General features: G+C 46.7%; 1 protein-coding gene across 3 annotated transcripts in view; it reads left to right on the top strand.

The window, feature by feature from the left end:
• The first annotated feature begins 3,951 nt into the window (after positions 1–3,951).
• The window catches only part of DEG7 (DegP protease 7), a 118,163-nt gene continuing 103,806 nt past the window's right edge, over positions 3,952–18,308 (top strand). For 2 of the 3 annotated variants that reach the window (XM_087373224.1, XM_087373220.1), the window contains exons 1-2: positions 3,953–4,696; positions 5,418–5,488. In XM_087373224.1, coding sequence (XP_087229350.1) covers positions 4,390–4,696; positions 5,418–5,488 — 378 coding nt within the window. In that variant the 5' untranslated portion in view covers positions 3,953–4,389. Of the gene's footprint in view, positions 4,697–5,417; positions 5,489–18,308 lie in introns of all 3 variants that reach the window. The other variant, XM_087373231.1, reaches the window with a different exon arrangement.

Genomic DNA, 18,308 nt, shown 5'->3' with positions numbered 1-18,308 from the left:
AGAAGCTCCTCACCAACAAAGGTCTGGGGTTAGTCAGAGACACATAACCCCCCATATCCCAAGTCACTCCTCCATATACAAAACAACAAGTGATCCTATACACACATCTCTATAAGATGAGTTTGATTGCAGGGTGACTCTGATGACAAAAACAAGAAGTCTAGATGAGTTTCTTGTGATCCTCAAAGATTTGTTTTCACTTTCATTTACTAACCCCATCCTTTATTAGCGAACTCTAACTCTCCCACCTCTTTTTATTTGTCCCTATTCTTCTTCTTTTTTATGCTTAACCCTAGTACCCACTTAACCATTTGAGCCTTCCAATGTCATATCAGTTTTAACTTAGAGGACTTACCTAGAACCCAAAATACAATAAACCTCTTCAGCCATAGTCCTCATTTTAGGGGTTTGTATAGTGTTGTATTATCAGGGTCCTGTCAATTTGATGACTCAGACAAAGCCCTCAATGAAATATAATCCATAAAATGTATTTTGAAAGAACTTCAAAGCAGACAAGCAAGGAAAAATGGCATGCAAAACTTCAAACTTACAAGCATGGGAGGTTAAAGACATAGTCTGGTAAGAATCCAACAAAAGGTCCACTCAAATAAAATATGGACTTAAGGAGGAGAATGAGAATACAATGCACTTACTTTGCTAACCCTAACACCACTAGGATCTTACATCAATCCCTACTAACACCTTAGATTTTTCTCTTTCTTCCTCTTTCTTTGAAAGGAAGTACTCATCTATAATCTATCCACCCATCGTCTAACCATTGCAATCAATCAAGCCATGCCATGCCAATTACAATGGAATCCAATGCTACTAGATGCAATATTTATATTTCCAGCAACAATTTCGCCACAGAGGGTCCAATGAACACCTATGAAGCACTACAAATGGCAAAAATTCACATGGGTACTCACCAGGAATGATCTTCATTAACAACGAACCAACAACCATGACCGTTGCACGCGATCCAGAGGACTGGATCGAGATCATGAAGGGGGGCATGTTAACCGATTTGTTAACAATATGCCACCACTGGTTAGTGATGTCATTTGATGGATAGTGGGAAGTTCGTAGAGCAAGGATTGTGCCTTGGATCTAAATAGGCCCAAGATGGTTGTAAAAGAATAGTGGTATAAGGGGATAGGGTTGGCTCTCCCTTCAAAATGTGGCATGTATAAAAGGCCAAGTGGTTGACTTTGCTCTTCATTGTTGGATATACAAGTTTGAAATACAAGCTCCCTCTTCTCTTCCAAGAGTATTTTTGGGTGTTCTCTTGTTTCCTTTGCAGTGCCTTTGTGTTTGCCACTCCATACCCATTCATTCTCCTCTTCTCTCTCTCTTCTCCCCTCTCCCCTTTCCCTCCTCCTCTTGTGGAAACACATTGCAACAATCCGGGAGCCTCTTGAGTGACACTTGCAGATGGCTCATGCCATATGTGACAACATGAGGACCTAGAGATGCTCCACCTGAGCCCACCCTTAATCTGTAAGATCCGGCCCCCACAACTAGGGCTGCCATACATCCCAACAGGTTGGACTAAGGAGTCGAACAAGAGGGTATTGGTTCGCGGATCTTGAAAGTGTGCATGAAAGCACTGCCTCTCTAGTTTGGCCCAAATAATCTCCATGTTATAACCCAGATCATGCACTGTCTGATAAGGCGCTCCCTCGGTAACATGTCAAAGGCTTTGCGAAAATCCATAAAGCAAGAATAAACCTTCGACTTTCATGCCTTGGCCTCCTTGATGATACATCTAAGTGTGAGTATGTGGTCCATGGTCCTGTGGTTCTCTCAGAATCTAGCTTTCTGCCCCTCTGCTCTGAGCCCCTGCATCTCTACAATGCGACTGACCTCAGTATCAAGTACAGACACAACATGACATGTCCAATCATGATGGTCCTGTAATTCCCCGGGTCCATGGGATCTCCTGCCTTGTGAATATGTGAAATGGTGTCAAGGGTCTAGGTATGCGGAAGCCAAGGCAAACAACTTCATCACGACTGGGGATAGGATGTTAATCCCATATGTGAGGAATTCAGTGCATAAATCCTCAAGCTATTTCGCTCGTCCGTATGAAGCTTCATCATGGCATCCTTAACGCCACCCTTAGTGAAGAGGATGCAGGACGTGGGATGGGGTGTGTGTGAAAGGTCAGGGCTAGGTGATGTGGGATATCATATAAGGTGTGTGCATAAGCATATACCTAGAGGAATCCAGGAACATTCCCAAACTCATCCTCTAAAAACACAACATAGTGCAATTTCAATCTCACGAGAGTCACTCATAAGATTGAGAACCATAAACTCCATAGCAGGGACTAGCTACTATGACATCCCCACTGACGTCATTAGTGCCCAACAGTGGGTGTAGACCATAGTATAAAAGTATGCTCTCACACATACAAATCCACACATCCACACATACTTGAGCATCCATTTATACTTGTGCATAAGCGTGCCAAACTTGGGTATCTGTGAGAGGTGAAGGGGACCATCGCTCGAGGAATTCCTAAAAAAATCCCTAGAGTTGTTACCAAACAGTGTGTTCAGTATCTCCTCCTCATTCTGGCAGATAAAAGCCTGTTTCTTCCGACGAACAAGTCGGCGATACTAGTTCAGTCGGAAGGTTTTGTTTGGTCTCGAATTTGAGTTGACGGAGTAGAGCCTTACACTCATCATCATATCAACCATTATAGGGAACGGTCCCTAGAGGTCGTGGGTGTGTGGAGCAAGTAGTGTATTGGAATGCGTGAATTGTAGACTCATGAAGTGAGTGAGTGATCAAAGCTGTTCGATCCTCTAAAATGGGTATGAAATCAATGTATGTCAGCAGTGTATAGAGTTGGGCAGAGTAGGAAGGGAAAGATTGCGATCGAAGTGTATGTCATGATAAGCGGTATGAGTGATCGTTGGTGTGTGTGGCATAGCAAAACAGGGGGTGGAGATACTGAAGAAAAGGTATGTGTGGTCCACTCTCGGAGGAGGTGGTGCAACAATGAAATCAAAGATATGAGAGACGAATGCAGGAGATCCCATGATGTAGTCGACCATGTTTGAGCCTCCCCATGACCATTATAGATAATGAGATCATGCATCTTGGATGGAGAGAGAGAGAGAGAGAGAGAGAGAGAGAGAGAGAGAGAGGGGGGGGGGGGGGGGGGGACTTGAAATTGGCTTTTAAAAAAAGAAAAATGTATGTGGGAAATCACTCAAAGAGACTTCTAAGAAGTTGGTAGCACTACCCTCTACCAAGAGAGTGCTATTATATAAAGGAGGTAGATTACAGATGTTGAGGGTTGGGATGGCTGACATTGAGAACAGAGGGTAGCATGATTTTTTGAGTGCTTTGCGTTCAAAGGGAGAGAAACCCGCTCACTTTCTCAAGAGAAGTATGCGTGCTGCTCTAGACAAGCCTACATTGAAGAGAGATGAGGGTGGGTAAGGAGATCAGCAAGCTGCAAGCCTTGTGGGTGAGTTGGGGATTTTCACCCTGCTAAGGGGTCTAAGGGCTATGCCCAAGTTTTCATTTTACAAGAAAGTCAAGGCCCCAATTTGAGTGGATAACACTTAAGTACTACCCCGGCCTTTTTTCACTTACTCCCTAATTGGGGTGTTTATTGGACATCACTTACTGCCAAGAGCTTTTTAGACCCTCCACCGTGGCCAGTAGGAGTTCCCCCTACCCTCGCTTCTCAAAAGCCCTAGCTGGGGTCAAACCACCTTGTCTAAAAAACGAAAAGAAAGACCCAATTGGATACTTATCTTCTTGACAAATTGTGCACTAGTGGTTAATACTTAATTTATCATGCTCAATTTTGTCATTTTTAGATGAGCTAGTGGGTCTTTTTAAATTTCGACATGAGTCAAGCTCAGCTAGGGCAGCTTGGGCAGGGAGCAAAACTAGCAAGTTATTGGCCAAGAGAGGAGGGCGACCGATGGTTTTGGGCTATGGCGGAATCCGGGGTAACCTCTCTCTAGTCTCTCTCTAGAAAGGTCTCCTCAGAAGGAGGCAGAATGCATACATGTCATTCGATCGACAAGCTAGTAGTTTTTGGGGAGCTTTTCGATCTGTGACGCAGATTTTGTTGTTGCCACTCATCGCTCAGCTCATTTCCCTCAAGAGCATAATGCATACATGCCATTCGATCGACAAGCTTGTAGTTTTCGGCGAGCTCTTCCATCTTTGACGCAGAATTTGCTTTTGCCACTCATCGCTCAGCTCATTCCATCCTCCCCTCGTCCCTTTCGGAATCTCTGACCCCTTCACCTTTCCTTTTTCACCCCAAAATTCCCCTTTTTCGCTCGATTTGTCGTATATCCCCTGCTCCTGAATAACCCAAGCAGCACTTCCCGATCACAATCAGAGCTTTGCATTATGACCACATCCTTGGGCGGTGCGGGAGAAGACGCCAAAGTCCTCGCCGTGGACCTCTCCGACCTTGAACGAGAAGGATCCAAATCCAAACTCTCCATGGAAATCGATCCCCCTATGCTCACGGGCGGTGCGACAGCAGAAGATTGGAGAAATGCGATTAAAAAAGTCGTCCCAGCTGTTGTTGTAATCAGGACTACAGTTACGCGTGCTTTTGATACAGAAACGGCGGGGGCAGGCTCTGCAACAGGTTTCATTGTAGACAAAAGGCTCGGGATCATATTGACGAATCGGCACGTTGTCAAGCCTGGTAACTCTCATTGTCCGCCCACGTGTGATTCCTCCGAAATATGGATTTGCCTATTTAAAATTTTACTTTTGGGTTTTCAAAGTAACGACATAAAGTCCATTAGCAACGATTGGTTGAAGAAAACAAACCCCGAGCTCAAGGCGCCACTGTATCACCATTATGGTTGCTCTTTTACATTATCTTCAGCAGCAAATTGTTCTTAGCACAGCGGTGGAGAGGAGGAGCAAGCTGCCTCCCTCCATCTCCCTCACAGGAAGAACTGTCTTTACTCCATTTGAAGGAGCAGTCTGCCTTCACGGTCTCCTAAGCAATCTGCCTTTTTGTTCACGTCTCCCCCAAATTAGGGATAGGCATGTGGGGCTATTACTTCTGAAATAACAAGAACACAATTAAGACACACTGCAAAGCCCAAAGGAACATGTACACCTGTCTTTAGTCTCCTTGAGGGACACCTTGCAATCACTTAGTCACAAGAGTTAGACAGCTGGTTCTGATACCATGTTTGGAAACAGAAGCTATGGAATTTCTACCTCAACCACAGTGGACAGTCTAGAAAACTCTCTTAGACTCCTGCAGAAAAGATGCACAGACATTGATCCTCATGCACATTTACATGAAGAAGAGATGAAAGAATACGCATGATGTGGAGACTGTATTCGTTGTTTGATTGTGATGCTAAGTTGGGCTTGTCATCAATTTGATATCGGCTTTGATGTTTCAGGGCCAATTGTTGCTGAAGCCATGTTTCTAAATCGGGAAGAAATCCCTATTTATCCACTATATCGAGATCCTGTGAGTAAATTTTTTGACAAGGCTTATTGTCTTTCTTATTCTGCTGCACTCTGTTAGTATTCCATCTGTTTGGTCTACGCTAGTGTGATATGGCAACTTCTATATACCTTGGATGAAGACTGGGGCTGCTATTCCATGCATGCACACGAACTTACCATTTCTTATTAGAAGGGTGAACTTGCAAATTCGAAAGAGAATGGAGAGTGGAGGGAGAACAATTTGCAACACTTGCTGGGTAAACGAAACTGCATGAAAGTGAAATTGGCCATGCTTATGTTCTCAAAATGAAAGGCAATACCAATCAATTTGGACAATTGGATAAACCATGAAATATAGGTGCTAGCAAGCAAGCACATGATAGAAACGGAAAAGACGTTTAAATAGTAAATCAATCCAGATGTGGTATTGACATAGCTGCCTCGAACAAATGACTTTACCATGGCTTCAATGGAGGAAGGCTAATTCCGAAGCTGCAGGGCTGAACCCCCGAGGGATCAGCTACTCCCTGATTCTTCTCTTTGCCTGCTCTTGAGCTCTGCAAGCACAGGATAGAAATGGAAAAGACGTTTAAACAGTATATCAATCCAGATGTGGTATTGACATAGCTGCCCCGAACAAATGACTTTACCATGGCTTCAATGGAGGAAGGCTGATTCCGAAGCTGCAGGGCTGAACCCCCAAGTGCATCAGCTACTCCCTGATTCTTCTCTTTGCCTGCTCTTGAGCTCCTATATGTTGCTTCAAGTCTTTTGTGGTAGAATAATCTTGAGCCCCTGCTTATATAGCTGCATCCCCTTCTGGAATGGGCTGTAAGGGGCCCGGCCAGCTTGCTGCTCTCCTATTCGCTCTCGGGCTTTCTGATGGTGCCACATTAAGTCCACCTAATTAAGTCTAGAAATTTTGAAGTCCGTTATTCTTTCCTTGTTCATTAGTAGTTTATTAAAAAAAAAGCCTTTGGCTTCATGCTTACGAAGGCCTGCTCTTGTGTCGTTCCATTTAGAGTCTTAGGGCTCTCTGATTGAGGAGATATACATGGTTGAAGACGACTTTTCTTTAATTGTTCCTCAAGAGAGATTGAACTAGTTCTGAAACATAGCCACAACTTACCTAGAGGTACGATGCTATCATGCTACCTATAATGAACATCTGAGGTTAGAACACAAACATAGGGACACACATGGTGTAGGCTAGTGTGTCACTACCCAACTGTAGATCCTTGCAACATGATGTGGGCTAGCGTGTCCTTACCCAATTGTAGATCCTCGCAAGGATTATACCCTAGCTAGAGGTCAAGCAACCCTGGACTAGTGAACTCCTAAGTAATACTGCATCCCATACCACGCAGCCCCCAGACATGGGCCGACGGGCTCCTTCCTTGCTGGGTATCCACAGGAGGCCCCCAGTCTGTATAATGGCTAAATGAGCTGAGGCTCTGTCCTAACTGCCCCAAGGTTAGGTTACATAATCCTGGCGTTAGAAAAATTTAGCCTTTGGGGCTAGTTTCTCCGTGCACCGGAGTTCAAACCTTTTGACTATGTATCCACAAGATAGAACTCTCAAAATCAAGGGAGATGGACAATGGTAGAGTACTTCACAAATGCCTCAGAATATATTGCAGAAATCTGAGTCAACAAGCATCACCTAGATATCCCAAAACCCGCAGCAATCCGTGGGCCTGGATGCTCTGTGGTGAGCACAAAATTTGCTCCTACTTTTGTCCTTGCACTCTTTTGGTTGTCTGCTCCTCACCAAGCTTCAGTGACCTCGTGTTGGTGCTGGTTCCTTGGACAGCGCCCTCCCGGAGACTTGTGTTACCCTACTGGCCATACGTATGCACCATGAGCTGCTCCCAAAGGTAAGGACTGCTTCTAGTCTGTACTCGTGATCCTCCGGTGTCCATTCTTGCTGCAGCAGATTGCTGTGTATGTTGAACTCCTTGCTACTCTTCTGGACAGCCTGTTGTGAGGCTCAACTCCTGGAATGAATGGATGCAATAACCCCCAAGCCTGAGGGCTATTTCTAGAGGGTTTTAGACCCTCCAAACTGGCCGACACAATCTGTTACTGATCAGACTGCCCTAGGCCTATACAAGGCCCTGTCTTCTTCTTCCGACTTACTCCTCCAGGGACTGCCTTGGTCCTTTTTCTGTGCGCAGGCTGTTGACTCCTGCTCCAACCCTGCTGCAGCCCTTTTAGCCCTACGCAAGCATCTGCTGCTGCTCGACTCGCCTGTCCTGTCTGCAGTGCCTTGCAGTTGCTGACCGACCTGCTTGTGCAGACCTTACCTGCTTCAAAACAGGCGCCAATCAGCTGCATGGCAGTCTTGTTTTCCCCATCTGTCTGCTGCATGGTTGCAGCTTGTCCTGACTTGCAAAAGGCCTCAAAACAGTGGATGTTTTCTTCCACCTTGATCTGCCCATGTGGTGAGCATATGTAATGCACACACAACAGTCTCTCAAAACCCCCAATCTTATCTTGGTATCATGTCCCCATGCTCTTGTCATGTGGGGGCTTATAGGTGGGAAAATGGACCCTAATTTCCAACACCCCCTGTCATTGCTACAATCAATGTCCCAATGACATACATACTCCCTGAGAAATGTCTTAAATCAATTTGCGATACCAACATAGTGTTTACCTCAATGTACACCTCCTTGCCAGTCAAGAACTAAGCTGATACATAGGACCATAGCACGATCCTCCAATGGCACTATCATATGTGGTCACTGGTCATGATCATGCTTGGCACAACATCGAACTCAAGTACAATCTCTTGGTACACCTAGTTGTCCCCTTCTGAATTTGGGAACCAACCAGACCCTGAAAAGCACCAAGTCTCATGGGTCTGTTTCAACCTGTTATGAAACGTGCATCCCAAAATGACTCCAGGATGTCTCCAGACACGAGCTCTGATTGCTCTCATCTCAGTTGAGACCACCAAGATACTGCAATACTCGTCTGTAAATGCCTCTGGTCCTAAGTCTTCATTGTCAGTGTCACCTGTAAGTACCATCTCCGTAGAGCTACCAACTAGGTCCACCAAGCAATAGAAGGCTCCAAGTGCTTCTGTCTGAAAGGTTTTTACCCTCATACATAATAAAAACCCTAACTAGCCCAAGGGGGGGATTGGATAAAGTGCTCCTTGGGTGAGGTGCTCACACTAACTTACTACTAACATCTTCCAAATCCCCCTTGTAGTGATAGTGGGAACATGTGCAAGGTGATAGATAAATTGCGAAATGGACTTAGGAAAGCCTAAAGCTTTGCGGAAAGCTTCAAACTTTCGTTGGATAAAGCGTTGGTGAAAAGATCTACAACATTCTGATGTATAGGACAATAGATCAAGCTGATCTCTCTTGCATGCAATTTCTCTTTGACATAGTGATAATGTATCTCAGTTTCACATGATGAAGTAGCCACAATGGATTCTTTCTCGCTTAATCAAGAAATGCATGAACTGCCAATTAGAAACAATTGCCACTGTTGCAATGTCTGGTGTCATAATGGCAAGCCCAATCTGAATCACTAAAAGGATGTAACACAAAAGCGCGTCCCCCCCCCACGGCGCCGTCTAGAAGCCTATCAGAGTGCTATACCATCCGTTGGTTAGGAGTTTGCAGTAGTACCATGGTGGGAGAATTGGCCATAGCAGTTCGGCTTTCAGGCAGTCGGTCTCACTAACTTATTGAAGTGCCAGCATTTCGTCGGTGGGTCCTGAAAGTGTGCCAGGAAGCACTGTCTCTCCAATTGGGCTAGAACACCTTGCCCCTGTGTGAGTTTTGCATGGACTTCATGTGTCATAGTGAAGAGGGGTCCTGTGAAGACTGCTCCTAGATAGGTGTAGGACTGCACTATTTCCATTGGCTCGTCTCGGTAAGTGAAGTTGAGTCGACATAGCACTGCATGTGAGGTGTTGAAGACCATAACCTTGGTCTTCCCATGGTTGACTGTCAAGTCTCTCTCTCTGCAGAACACCTCTAGGGCCTCCAAATGTCTATGCAGTCCCTGAGGATGAGATAAGGACTATTTCATCTCCATATAGCAATGTTTGTATCATGAGATCGGTCAGTAATGATCCTTCGCCTCCCAGGCGGTCTATGAAGGAAGTGATCTCATCAATGTAAAGCCCAAAGAGGGTTGGTGAGAGGGGGCAGCCCTGCTTCACTCCGAGAGAGAGAGAGAGAGAGAGAGAGAGAGAGAGAGAGAGATTAATGTCCACGAGAGGCCTCATGGGCCTATGGGACAAAGTGCATAAAAAAAGTACTCATATAAGCCTCAGTGGGCTGGAGCAAAGGGCGCTAGGGCCCTTGCTGAGTACTAATCTATTCTAGCAAAATCATAACCAGTCAAGCACAAGCTGAATAAAGTCAATCTCGGAGTTGGGACTCAGAAACAGAAGCCCGGCATTGTGATGGCTCTCTGGTGAGCTGTAAAAATGTCTCGTATTTGTGTCTATCGAGCTGTCTCACGCTGTTGCGGGGGGTGCGATCTCCTCGATCTGATTGTATTAGAGTCCTCTTCAGGATCTTTGGGACTGGCGATCACTATCAAAAACTAGTAATGTTTTACATCCGTTGAAAGAAAATAAATACTATAGACTTGCTATGTGGTTAGTAGTTGTTGGGCTAGCTTGTGTGCTAGCCCCAGTACCTTGTTGCGGTGTTCCAAAACTTCCTTTAGATAACTTTCTAACTTTGTAGCTGACTTCAATAGATTCACTAGGTGGGGGGTAAAGGATGCCGATGAAACTTCATAATGGCCGAGCGAAGGATCATGAGGGACTATGCATTGAGTTCATTGCATATGGGATTAACCTCCTAGCCCCGACCTTAGCAAAGCCATTTAATGAAGCTGTTTGCTTGGGGTTTCCATGCACCTGGACCATTAACACTATCTCACCCATTCACAAGGCAGGGGATCCCATGAGCCCGGAGAACTACAGGACCATTATGATTGGACATGTCATGTCCAAGATTTATGCATCAGTACTTGATTCTGGTCAGCAGATTTGCGTAGTATCGAGGACTTAGCACAGCAAGACAGGCCGGTTTCAGGCGGGATCATGGGACCATGGACCACATTCTCGTGCTTAGATGTATCATCGAGGAGGCGAGGGCATGGAAGCAGAGGGTTTACTGTTGCTTTGTGGATTCCCGCAAGGCATTTGACACGGTTCAGAGAGCTTGCGTCATACGACGTCTACAGGATTTGGGTTACGACCAGGAGATCATTTGGGCTGTCATGGCACTTTATGAGCGAGTTTTAGGCAGAGTCCGGACAGGCGAGATCATGAGCACTATCGGGGTCAAACAAGGGTGTCTATTACCACCTACCTTGTTTGGCCTCTACAGTGACGAGCTCGAGACAGTGATGCAGACACAGGGGGGTAGGTTGCTCTCTTGCGGACACGCTGATCCGGATATTGCTTTACGTAGATGATGTGGCTCTCTTGTCTTCCTCAGTAGAGGGGCTTAAGAGACACCTTGACGCACTACAGTCCTTTTGTGAGTCTCATGACGCACTACAGTCCTTTTGTGAGTCTCATGATTTGAAGGTCAACTTGGGTAAAACCAAGGTTATGATCTTCAATACATCTCGAGCCGTCATACGCCAGGAGCAGTTCGCATTTGATGGGTCCCTTGTTGAGGTAGTTTCATCATACACTTATCTTGGGGTCGTCTTTTCTGGACCCATCTTCACTATGAGACCCGCGATGCATGCACGCGTGAGCAGAGGATATGCTTCATTGGCTAGACTAGAGAGACAGTGCTTCCGCTCTCACTTTCAGGATCCACGGACCAAAGGGTTTCTTTTTGACTCCTTGGTTCGCCTAGCAGGGATGTATGGCAGTTCATGCGGGGGGATAGACTTGTCGGATACAGAGTGGGCCAGGGTGGAGTGGCTACAGGTTCTCATGTTATCACGGATGATCCGTGGTAAGCCATCTGTTCCTCACCAGATCATTCGGGCGGAGTTTGGATCACCCCCATTACAACTAGATGCTGCATTTCAGGTCATTACATATTTGTACCGAGTTAGTGAGTATGGGGATTACACCTCCGGGCGTAGCAGGATACCATGGCTAGCACTATCCTCTTCTATGGCACTTGTAGTAGGGAGAGACTAGAGGTGCTGGTATGCACGCACAGAGAGGTGGTTTGCGGGACTAGGGCTGCACATGGATAGACTACCTCCATTCCAGTACAGCATGGATGCTCCGTTCTCTCCCCTCCTATCACACGAGGTCAACCAGGTTATCTGTGAGGATCTACTACAGCTACACACATTCCGGACTTGCCCGAGTGATCTTCCAGTGAAGCTGGGCTTCTACAGAGATCACTTCTTACATATCACAGTGGGGGGTTTCATTGATCCACTAGGATACACGCAGATTCACCTATCCCACCCGCTGAGGATCTCTCTTGGGCAGTTCCGGGTCTCTTCACACAAACTTTGTATCGAGAGCGGCAGAGCAGAGCGGTTACCCAGGGAGAGGCGCATATGCACACTGTGTGACATGCAGGAGGTTGAGACAGAGGAGCATTTCATCTTCAGGTGTCCTGTTTAATATGAGATCCAAGGGCGTTTCTACTGCCTCTTCAGAGATAGTTATGGGGTTTTGGCCTGTTTCCTCTCCTACCCAGACCATCGGTGTTTGGCTGGTTTCATTCATGAGATGCTTAGACACCGCGAGAGGATACTCCGAGCACGGAGACAGGAGCAGACTTCTTCCTCGACTGATACCTCTCAGAGCTCTATCACGGAGTTCTTTCAGCCAGATCACATAGACCCCCACTGTTGGGGTAAAGGCACATTGCCACCCCTTTATTAAAAATATGACACCTATGACTGTCTTAAGACAGTCATAAGGGGAAAAACCTAATCCTAATAAAACCTATGAGTTTGTGGTGTGGCTCATCACTTCACACCCGCATCTTGAGTGTCACTCTCTCTCTCTCTCTCTCACCTTCTCTCGGTTGTTCTTCTCCCTCTGACCTTCCCTTTCAACTGGTATCAGAGCCAGCCTCTCTTCCCCCACTACCCCTCTGCCTACCATACCCTCTACCTCCCTCGGGACTTGTGCCCCCCTTGACATAGAGCAAGCAGCTAGGGCTGCAGTGCGGGACAGCTACGCGGGGCGACAAGGCAGCAGCGCAGGGCAGCGCAGGCAGCAGCACGGGCAGCGTGCAGGCAGCGCACGCGTGGGCAGAATCTGGGCATCGCGCGGACTCGCGCCGTACAGTCGTACGGACGTCCGTACAGCCATACGGACACCGTACTATCGACTGTACCGTACGGACCGCCGTACGGACTGCGACAGGGAGGGGCGTTTTTTCGATTGGGAGTAGCTTCAGGAACTCCTTCGTCAGGGATCTGCGTCAAGAAAGTTTTTTTTTTTCGAAACCTTTCTTTTTTATCTGTACCCTGCAGAGGTACAGCAGGTACACAGGTACTCTGCACAAGTACACTGGTACAAAAGTACAGCAGGTACATCAGTTTTTTTTTTTGGGAGAAAAAGAGAAGGAGAAAGAGCACTCTGCTCTCTCATTCAGGATCATTTTTTCAGTTCTCAAAACTGTTTTTTTTGAAAGTACAGCAAGTACCTTCGTCTCCCTCGTGCTTGATGTCATGTGCACGGATTGGTATCTGACGTGTACTAGGTACACAGAACTAGCTCAGGTTAGCCTGGGGAGGCTTAGAGCTAGGCAGGCTTGATTCTCGGGTTGAGTGGCAAGGGTACGAACTATTTATAGGTCTTCGCTATTTTTGGCGCCGGGGCCCAAGTCTATAAAAGAGGCCCAGGGGGTTCAGTTCTCAGTGCGCAGTTGGGAGCAAGTCTCGTTCCCAGGTGCTAGGTCTGATCCTGGATTGTGTCGCGGACGCGCGCCTGCATCTTAGCGTAGCCCAAGGCCCAGTGACAGATCCAGGGCTTCACAGCGCCACCTGGTGGTATGGGACACCAGGCTGGTTTGGATTTGATTGGGAGTTCGTGCCAGTAGCTCAGCTCGTGGCTCGGAGGGGACATCTTCTGATTCGGGATCACATCCCGTAGATGTCACGGTTGGGTGGTGAGCAGCCTGCTCAGTTCTGATGTTGTGTGTGGTTATTTTGCAGATCAGGAGTTTCAGGAGTGCTGGGATGTGTCAGTTGGTATCAGAGCCAACTCCTGAGGTAGGAACTTCTGAGGCGAGAATTTTGACGGATTTCTCTTCCAGGTATGCCCTAAAATTCGAAAATTCTTGCTGCGTTTTTGCTGACTACCTGGGGTAGAAGGGGTGGAGAAAGATCTGGAAAAGAAAGAAGAATAGGAGTGAGAGAGAATCGAAATCTCTGAAGGCCACGGAGAGAAGTTTAGAGGGAGGAGAAAGAGAGCAGAAAAGAAGGAGCGATGTGCAGGAAAAAGACAGCAAGGGAGGAAGGGATGCGGAGCCTAGGAAGGGGCGCAGTAGACGAGGCAGTAGAGGCGGGACAGCCTGTGTAATAGGCTGTCCACAGCCAGCGCAATAGGCTGTCCACAGCCTGCGCAACAGGCTGCGAACAGCCTGCGCCTAGGGCTGCGTGCAGCCTGCGCAGGAGGAAGGTGCTTTTTTCGAAAAAGCACCCCTCCAAAGCTGGAGGGGCTCAGGTGCTTTTTTCGAAAAAGCACCCCTCCAAAGCTGGAGGGGCTCAGCCTTTTTTGGAAGCCTAGCTTCCAAATAAGGCAGCCCTGCACCCTATATAGGTGGGGGCTGGGTGCTAGGCTACCCACAAGCAGCCTTGAGTATCGAGATCTCACCTCGAGTTTCGTGCCCAGCCAGCCTCGTCCGTACAGCCTGCGCCCTGTTTCGATCAGCTCCCCTGCATCTGCCCTTGCTTGCGTCAGCCCTGCACAGCTCCCGAAGCTTCTGTAACAGTCCGTACAGCTTCAGCGACAGCCGTACAGCCTGTACGGACTGTTCCGCCTGCTCCTATACCTGCTGCTGCTCCGAACAGAGGCTGCGCCAGTACCTGCAGCCACCGTACGGCCTGCGTCAGCAGCCGTACAGGCCACGTCAGCAGTCCGTACAGTTTCTACTGCAGCCTGCGCATCCGGTTTGCGGGTTCGGGGAGGCTCCGTGACTCTGGGTCTTCCGATTCGCCAGATTTCAGCATCTCCTTCCGTCAGCTTCTTACGGGACGGTTTTCTTCTGCTCCATCTTCCTCTGTGCTTCGTTTCAGTCAGTTATTTCTCTCCGTTTGTAATCAAAACAGATTTCAGCCATGTCTGATGCTCAAAATCCCGAGCTCACCATGGGAGAGCAGGACTTGGATTATACTCCAGTGGGACAGGACGATCAGGGTCTCTATGACGACCTGATCACTAAGAAAGCCTTCAGTGAGTTCACGACTGCTCTAGATGGTAAATTTGAGCAGGTCAACGCTAATCAGTCGGGGTTGACACAGCAACTCCAAGGGATACAAGCTACCTTGACTCTTCTGGCTAGCACGGTTCAGGCACTCACGCATGTGGATGCCATGGCTTCCGTGCTAGGCCCGAATATCACTCCGGATCCCTTTCCAGGTGACCAAAAATCAAGAACAAAGGAGGTGGTTGACACTTGGTTGCACAAGTGGCAAGTACACTTCCAATTCCACCCCTATCCAGATGAGAAAAAAAATCAGCTTGCAGCAGGGTTTATGTCAGGTAAAGCCTTGCTTTGGTGGAAAGAACTCCAGCCTAAGCCTGATACTTGGACAGAATTTGAGGGTATCTTCAGGAAGGAGTTCCTGAAGAAGGAAGATGACTACGATATCGTTGGCAAGCTCAAGGCCCTCGATATGTCAAAATTGAATTTAACTTTTGAAGTTTATCTTCAAAGATTTAGGGATCTGCAAACCAGGGCCACTAAAATGGATCCTGTAACCTTGTTAGGTTTTTTCGTGGATGGTTTGCCAGACTCCTATAAGTTACAGTTTAAGAACAACAAGTGCACAACATTGCAGGAGGCCATGACATATGCGCGCATATATGATGATACCATGGCCGGTACCAAGGCAACCACAGTTACCGAGACGAGCGGAAAGAACAAACGCAAGTTCTTTCAGCATGCAACTGGTATTGGGGAGACGAAGTCTACGGACAACGCCTCCAGGAAAAGCTTAACTCCTGCGAAGAATGGTAAGGCCCGTTTCCTTCGCACTCTCAGGCTCAAGAAAGAAGGCCGGTGGGCCACACAAAGAATGAGTGTCCTAAGCGGAAGAACCAAAAGTTGGTGCTAGGACCGAAACTCCAGGCGGGTCCACGTATCGCAGCCAAGGGAGCCAACCAAGTCACGATGACAGGTATTTCAGTGAATGTCGTTACCTGCCCCCTTTCTTGTAATTGTACCTTTAATACTTCGTTGTTTGGTTCCCATGATCTTTTCCGAGTTTATAGAGAAGTTAGGGACCAACAGGTTTACATTCTCTTTGATCCGGGCAGCTCTCACAATTTTGTTAATTACAAATTTGTGCAGAAGATGGGGCTGTCCACAGTACCTAGCGACCACACCTACGAGGTGCAGCTTCCAGCTAGGAAGCAGTTTTGGGATCGCAAGGTTGAAGCGCTTCCCATCCGGATTCAAGCCTACACAGGAGCTCTCACATGTTATGTTATGCATCTAGAGCATGTAGACTTGCTGATCGGGATAGAGTGGTTTAAAACCCACAATATTCAGATCGGATGGACGGAGCATACGCTTTCTTTTGTAGATAAGGACACCCAATTTTGTATTCAGTGTGATAAGATTCCCCCTTCTCAGGGGCTTATTGTATCTGCGATGCAGCTTCGGAATATATTAAACAATTCTCATTATGATGTCTATCAGTGTGTTTTGATTCCACTTTCTTCATTTGTTGTTTCGGTAGTTAACAAGAATGAATTAAGTGTGTTTGAACACCGAGAATTGAGAATGTTGTTAGATAATTTTAAAGATGTATTCCCAGCTCAACTGCCGGAAGGTTTACCTCCAGAACGGGTAGTAGATCATCGCATAGACTTAGTCCCAGGGGCTCAACCTATCAGTGTGCCACCTTATAGGATGAGCCAGGTAGAGGAGGATGAGTTAGCTATCCAGCTTCAGGATTACCTGAATATGGGCTATATCCGCCCAAGTAAATCACCTTGGGGTGCACCTGTCCTCTTAAGAAAGAAGAAGGATTCTTCCTGGAGAATGTGTATAGATTATAAACGATTAAATAAAGTTACAATTAAGAACCGCTATCCTTTAGCTCGTTCTGATGATTTGATAGACTGTTTGGCCGGAGCGAAGTATTTCACTAAGATTGATTTGCGCACGGGTTATCATCAAATCCGTATCTATGCTAAACACATAGATAGGACCGCATTCCGGACTAGGTATGGTCATTACGAGTTCCTCGTATTACCTTTTGGTTTGACCAATGCTCCTGCTACTTTTCAGCAGATGATGAACGATTTGTTCAGAGATTATCTGGGCAAATTTGTTGTAGTGTTCTTAGATGATATCTTGGTATATAGTAAAACGCATGAGGATCATATAGGACACCTTCGGGTTGTCTTACTTGTTCTAAGACAGCATAAGCTTTATGCCAAGATGAGTAAATGTGACTTCTTTATGAAGGAGATCATTTACTTAGGACACAAGATTTCTTCTGAAGGTATTAGCATTGATCTGGATCGTATCCTGAAGGTTTTAGAATGGCCTATCCCTCAGACTGTGAAACAACTTCGTTCTTTCCTAGGATTTACGGTATTTCTTCGGAAATCAGTGCGTGATTATTCACATATCACGGCACCCTTGACCAACATATTGAAAGGTCGTGGACGCAAGTCTACCCAGCCGATCTCTTGGAATGATGCAATGAACAAGGCTTTTGAAACCTTGAAGTTATCTATCAAGGAAGCACCCGTTCTTGCATTACCCGATCCTACCCGGCCTTATGTTTTAGAGGCCGATGCGAGTGATTATGCGATTGGGGCAGCTCTATTCCAAGAGGGCAGACCTGTAGCTTTTGAGAGTAAGAAGCTAGACGACACTCACTATCGTTGGCCCACACTTGAGAAGGAACTTCATGCTGTAGTGTATGCTCTTAAAGTTTGGAGACACTACTTGTATGGTTCAAAGTTCCTTGTATTGATTGATCATCAGTCAATTAAGTATGTGTGTGATGGTTCAGAATTGAGAGGAAGGAAAGCTAGATGGGCAGAGCTAATGCAGGATTTTGATTTCGAAATACGTTATCGTAAGGGTTCGTTGAATAGTGTGGCGGATGCCTTAAGTCGAGTTAAGTTTGTAAATGCTTTGTCATTTACGGAAATATCCTCAGACCTATTTCAATCCTTGAGAGGGCTATACGCAACTGATAGTCATTTCAGTTCTTATTGGCAGAGAGTCCAGGATGGGAGCTCCATGGTTGACCAGGACTCAGGGATTGTGCCACCTAGGATACAGGCGGCGGTAGGTCAGTGGATGATTAGGAACGGCTTGCTGTTCCGGAATGAAAAGATTTGTGTGCCTGATGTTCTGGACCTTAAATCCAAGATTCTCTGAGAGTGTCATGATGCTCCTAGTGCGGGACATCCAGGTATACATAGGACTTTGTCTCTTGTGAAGCATACCTTTTATTGGCCTAAGATGCGTGCATTTATAGAGAACTATGTAGTAGGTTGCCGGGTTTGTTAGGTTACTAAGGCTGAACGCCTTAGAAGCACGGGCTTATTACAGCCTTTACAGATTCCAGGTAATAAATGGGAAAGTATTTCCATGTATTTTATTACTGGTTTGCCTCGAACGCGCAAGGGTCATGACTCTATTTGGGTCATAGTTGACCGTTTGACAAAA

This window comes from Dipteris shenzhenensis, chromosome 1, assembly GCF_047967505.1.
Source record: "Dipteris shenzhenensis isolate YYH24624 ecotype China chromosome 1, Dip_SZ_1.0, whole genome shotgun sequence".
In the NCBI taxonomy this organism is placed as follows: Eukaryota; Viridiplantae; Streptophyta; class Polypodiopsida; order Gleicheniales; family Dipteridaceae; genus Dipteris; species Dipteris shenzhenensis.
Note: the sequence above shows the minus strand (reverse complement) of the source record. Positions and strands in the feature narration are given on the sequence as shown.